Source organism: Xyrauchen texanus, chromosome 6 (genome assembly GCF_025860055.1).
Source record: "Xyrauchen texanus isolate HMW12.3.18 chromosome 6, RBS_HiC_50CHRs, whole genome shotgun sequence".
NCBI lineage: Eukaryota > Metazoa > Chordata > Actinopteri > Cypriniformes > Catostomidae > Xyrauchen > Xyrauchen texanus.
Window position 1 is genome coordinate 29,954,284 of NC_068281.1, and position 6,195 is coordinate 29,960,478.

Sequence of the window (6,195 nt, forward strand, 5' to 3'; positions counted from 1 at the left end):
TCCGGTTCTCCACAAAAAATAAATCGTTGAACCCGTTGTTGCAGAAATTTATGAATTAATAAGTAACGTGTATTAGAACCATAAAAAAGCCAAATGTCCTGCCATGTGTTCTCTGTTTTAATGGAAGTGGAAAATTCTTTAATACCTGAATTTTGTCATGGCAAAAATCATGGCTAACAGTAGCAGTCCTTAACCGTTTAGCTACCGAGTCTGATCATGCACGTTTTATATTTCACATGAACCGTTCTCAACTTGTTTTGAGTGTGTAAACGAAATAAAGAATATAGCATGTAGTTGCCTTAATCCAAATTATTATTATTATTGTAAATTCCATTTAATAAAAAATATTTACGATTACAATATCAAGGGAAATAATCAACAATTATTGTCTAATTGACCATCTTTTTTTTTATTTTACTGCATTAGAGTGAAAATATGCTGTTGTACAATGCTTTTTTTTTGTTACAAAAATTAAAGGTTGTATCAAGGCAGAATTACAATAAGATATAAATACTTTATTTTTAAATGTATATTTTTTTTCTCACATTGCTGTAATGACAATATCATAATGATTTTTTTTTGGCATTGTAGTAATGAGAATTGAGAGAGAAATTGTGGGTAAAAAAATCTTAATAGCCCTAAAAATATGCGTAAATATATTTTCTTATTTGTTTGATTTTGTAGTAAAATAGGACCAGGGCATTTTCTTGACAGGTTTTGTGAAAATCACCCTCATGACACCGTTAAAGCAAGCAAGCAAGCATTCTCAATCTCTCTGTTTTGGACCCTGTAGATTGCTCAGAAGTATGACATGCAGAAGGAGGAGGAGTTGAGGTACTGGATCGAGGAAGTAACCGGCATGCCAATCAGAGAAAACTTCCAGATGGACTTGAAGGATGGTGTCGTACTCTGCGAGTGAGTCCATTGTGTATAATGATGTGCACAATAAAGCATAATAAAGCTAATGTTGTGTTTAAGCTAGATTTGACGAACTACCTGTGCATGGTTTTCCCTTCTTGCTACCATAATGCTGCTACGTAAACTTCCTTTTTTATACCACAGCACTCATTAGGATAGTGTTCGTTTGTCTCTCTAAATTATGACTTTGGACCCATTTTGCAACTGCAATGTACGTAAGAATTTTATACAATGTGCTTACGTGCATTTAATTACACTGTTAACCTTACCCCTAAACCCTAACCCTACTTGTATACCTATTCGTTTCTCAACCTCAGTAGCAGCCAATGTGAATCCTGTGAGAATTTTGCTGAGCAACATTTAGACACCCAATAAATACATTTTATTGGATGTATTTTAATGTTAGTACTTTGTTGTTTAAAACACCTAATATAAAGTGGAACCATGACTTTCAACACACCTGTCACCTTATATTTCATTATTGTTATTTACAAAATCTTGAATTAAGGTATCGTTGTATAATCTAGATTTGAGTTCTAAAATACCAGGCCATGTTGGACTGAAGACAGTCCTACTAGGCCCAAACCATTTTGTTACTCTAGTTATAACTACCAAGTCTTGCTTCCACAACTTCCTTTGGTTGCTAGTTACCCTTAAGAAAACTTTTCAGTATGTTCCCATTTAATGTGAGAAGAAACGTTCTGTGACAGATGTTACCTATGCATACAGTGCAAAATCAGTCTGTAGAAGCTGTCTCTCCCAGAATATAATAATAATATTTTGCAATATAATGTAATATTTCTCTTTGTGTCTCATAGACTGATTAATAAACTCCAGCCAGGCTCTGTTAAGAAAATCAACAACTCCAAACTTAATTGGCACAAGGTGAGGAAGAATTGTTTATGTATAGCATTGTTTTTGTTGGGTTATCAAAAATAATTTTTCCAATTTGAAGGTGGTTTGTTTTATTATTAAAAGAGAAATATATCAGCAAAGCCTCTTTTCTAATTCTTTTCATTAAAGCTTGAGAACTTGGGCAACTTCATCAAAGCCATTCTTGCATATGGCCTGAAGCCTAACGACGTCTTTGAGGCTAATGATCTATTTGAGAATGGGAATATGACTCAAGTCCAGACCGCATTGCTTGCCCTGGCCAGCATGGTGAGTATTACGCATAAGTCTTGGGATGGAAATGCTAAAAGATTAATGGGGTTTGAATTTGTAAATAAATCATTTTCATTCAAAGGCAAAAACCAAAGGTATGGACACAAAGGTGGGCATTGGTGTTAAGTATGCAGACAAGCAAACCCGCAACTTTGATGATGAAAAAATGAAGGCTGGTCAGTGTGTGATTGGACTGCAGGTGAGCTGCTTCATCATGTGACCTTTCTAAATAAAAAAAGTGTTGTGGGTTTTGCCTTTTATTACACATTTGATTTGCTGTAGGATCAGGAAGGAGTGGTATCCACAAAACCTGTTCATCATGTGTCACATTTTCATGCGTTTCCTTTGTCTTCCATAATTGCTAGATGGGTACAAATAAGTGTGCTAGTCAGGCAGGGATGACTGCTTATGGCACCAGGAGACACTTGTATGACCCAAAGACTCAAACAGACAAACCCTTTGACCAAACCACAATCAGCCTACAGATGGGCACTAATAAAGGAGCAAGCCAGGTGAGTGTGCACTTGTACAAATACTGCTGTCCTTTAGCTATTAGACATTTTGCACTGTAAATCTCAGAAAAGCTGCACCGCGTAATTTTATCCTATATTTTAGCCTCTTCCAAGCTACAAACATGCACATTCAGACAGATGTCTTTGAACACTGCATGGCGTCTCGCTCTTGTTTATCGCATCCCGCATTCTGTTGCATTTTTTAGACTGCATGTCAAAAAAAACATCCCAACTTTTCAAAACTTGTCTTAAGGCACATTTACCTTAAATTTGAAAGACACAGAAGGTGAAGTTTTTTTTTTTTTTTTTTACCTTTTTCTCCCAATTTGGAATTCCCAATGTGCTTTAAGTCCTCATGGTGGCATAGTGACTCGCCTCAATCCGGGTGGCGGAGTACGAATCTCAGATGCCTCGATGTCTGTCCAAGATGGACCGTCAAACCACGCATCTTATCACGTGGCTTGATGCCATCCACCTCAGCATCCATGCACAACTCGCCACGCACCCCACTAAGCGAACCACATTATAGCAACCACGAGGAGGTTACCCCATGTGACTCTACACCAGGCCAATTTGGTTGCTTAGGAGACCAGATATATGGGGTGCTGGATTCACTCAGCACACCTTGGGATTCGAACTAGCGAACTCCAGGGGTGGTAGCCAGCGTCTTTACCACTGAGCTACCCAGGCCCCATTTTTTACATGTACACATTTTAAAATGAACAGTTCCCCTAAAAATAAACATTGTTTTTATAATTTATTCACCCCCTTGTTGGCAATAGCAGTGGATAATACCTTGTTCATCAAATTCCAAGTCTTCTGAATGCATATGATTCAGTTTTGGTGAGAAACGACCTGAAATTTAACTCATTTTCAGCGTTTGGAGTGCTATGAGAGAAGCCTTCACAATAACTCATTCACGTTTGCGCCCTATCTCTTCCCTCAGGCTGGCATGGCAGCCCCTGGCACCAGGAGGGATATTTTCGACCAGAAAGTGGCTGTCCAGCCTCTGGACAACTCCACAATCTCTCTGCAGATGGGCACCAACAAGGTGGCCTCTCAGAAGGGTATGAGCGTGTACGGGCTCGGCAGGCAAGTGTATGATCCCAAATACTGCGCCTCCCCCACCGAACCCATCATCCATAGCAACGGCAGCCAGGGCACCGGCACCAACGGTTCAGAGATCAGCGACAGCGACTACCAGGCTGAATACCAAGCTGATTATCAGGATGAATACCAGGCAGACTACCACGATGAGTACAGAACCCATTACGACCAAGGCATTGACTATTAAACTGCTGGATAAAGTGCATGGCAGAGATTAATAATTTTGGATCCTTGCATCAACAGAGCGAGACTTTTTTATTTTTTCCTCGCTGACCTTTTTTTAATAAGACAGATGTTAAAAGAGGAGCATTTCCTGCATCATCATTCCTCTTGATTATACAGTATTTTATTAGGTAGGTAGATTATAGACTGTAGATTAAAAAAAAAAAAGTTTTATAAAGTTTAGTTTTAAAAGTTGAGATGGATTAGAGGAGCAGTACAAGTATTCCTCAAACGTCATTTGTGGCAGCTTAAAGGGATAGTTCACCCACAAACTTAAGTTCTGTCCTCATTTATTCACCCTCATGATGTTCCAATCCTGTATGACTTTCTGTCTTCTGTGGAACACTAAGGTGATGAATGATATCCTTGGTCACCTTTCACTTTGATTACACTGGAAAAATTTGCAATGAAAGTGAATGGTTACTGATGCTAACATTCTACATAACATCTTTTGTGTTTCACTGTACGTCATACAGAACTGGAACAACATGAGGGTGAGCGTATGATGAAAGCATTTTCATTTTTGGGTGAACTATCTCTTTATCCACAATCTTAATCGCTACATTTTCAATGAGATAGATTTAAACTGGTTAAGTGCATAGCATAGGAATGTCTGTGACTTAAGCATTTAGTGTATGCAGCATTCATTAAGTTTAGAAGGGAGAATCAGAATCTGTAAAGATTGTGTGGTTCCCAGGTTGATCTAAGCATTGCAGCATTGTGGCTTTTTTTAAGTGTTTTATATATATATATTATACATATATGTGTGTGTATGTATGTATGTATGTATGTATGTATGTATGTGTATGTTTTGCCTATAAATCATTTGACCAAGCAATGCAATTCTAAATTGTGCCATAGATTCATTTAGAAGACCTCTTTCCTTTCACCTTGTTCCCTGCTCACTCTTTCCCCATCGTCTTGTATTTATTGCCAGTAATATTCAATAGAGACCCCAGTCCTGTTGAATGGCTTTTTTTATATGAATAAAGTTTTTAATTTTCCAATCAAGTTTGTAAAAATTTCTTTAAAGGGATATTTCACCCAAAAATTACATTTCTGCCATTATTTACTTGCCCTCAATGTCATTCCATACCCATATGACTTTCTACTGTGAAACACAAAAGAATATATTTTTAAGAATGTAGCAATCACAGATTTCCTGATAGCAGTTGTTATTGACTCACTTTAAAGCTTAAAACGCAAGTCTTAAAAGTGGTCGATGCAGCTAGTGTGTCATATTCCAAGTCTTCTAAATGAATATAATAGTTTTTTGTGAGAAATAAACTGAAATTTCCACTTTTTTTAAATAATAATAATAATAATAATAAAAATACAAATAAATCGAACTGATCACAACATTCTTTAAAATTCCTCCTTTTGTGTGCCACATTAGAAACGTTGTATGCAAAGACATGAGTAGGTTTTTTTCTTTAGTTTCTAGATGTTAGAATTTCCTCAGAGAATGAACTCTCAGGCATTTTCTGATGAAAGCACCGCCAGTGTAATCCTTATATCCTGGCCGAACCATCCCGGAAATGATGCGCCCTTGCGTTTGGAAAAAGGGGGCATGAGCAAGTATGAATGCAGCCTTGTGGCATTTTGGAAAGGGAAACCCTTCACCCCTGTCTGGCTGATCTAGGTGCGGTAGGCCAGACTAAAGAGTTTCTCCCCCAACCTCTTCCCGCAATCACACTGATGGAGAATAAGCCCTGCTTTGTGTGCCTGTGGAATTTGGCTCAGATAATGCAGCACTCAGTTAGACAGTCTGACAAAACGGCGCCGATCTCCCCTAGCAACGTTCCTTTTGTATCAATTTGACTCCATTAAAACAGCTTAAATGCTTGTACCTGTTTCGGGAAGAGCTTCAGTATTTCAGAAAGTTACTTGTTTTCCAAGTGTTTGATGTAGAAAATTTCTACAAAGATGTACTGAGTGGAGTCATTTCAGTGCAACATAGCACTGTATTGATATCTAAAACCATTTATTTTTCATTTTGTTCTCCACATTTTTATGCACTTAATTCTGCTTGAGTTGCCACAGGCAATTCAAACTTTTTTTGATAATTTGAGCATTATGTTCTATTTTGGTGTTCAATGAATAAACTATGCTTTTAAGATTAAAAGTTTGAAAATCAAACCCATTAACTTTGTTAGAATGTTCGCCATCTGATGGTGTTCCCATGATTTTAATATGCGTGCGTGTACTGGAATTTAAATGATGTACTGTGCATTTCATTTACACAGGACATAAGCCTAAAATGTTAGCACTT

The 6,195-nt window shown here is 37.5% G+C and overlaps 1 protein-coding gene across 1 annotated transcript in view; it reads left to right on the top strand.

The window, feature by feature from the left end:
- Nucleotides 1-5,932, top strand: part of cnn3b (calponin 3, acidic b) — a 28,158-nt gene extending 22,226 nt beyond the window's left edge. The window contains exons 2-7 of the mRNA XM_052127989.1: nucleotides 794-915; nucleotides 1,737-1,803; nucleotides 1,942-2,079; nucleotides 2,165-2,281; nucleotides 2,448-2,594; nucleotides 3,541-5,932. Coding sequence (XP_051983949.1) covers nucleotides 794-915; nucleotides 1,737-1,803; nucleotides 1,942-2,079; nucleotides 2,165-2,281; nucleotides 2,448-2,594; nucleotides 3,541-3,888 — 939 coding nt within the window. The 3' untranslated portion in view covers nucleotides 3,889-5,932. The remainder of the gene's footprint in view (nucleotides 1-793; nucleotides 916-1,736; nucleotides 1,804-1,941; nucleotides 2,080-2,164; nucleotides 2,282-2,447; nucleotides 2,595-3,540) is intronic.
- Nucleotides 5,933-6,195: the final 263 nt, after the last annotated feature.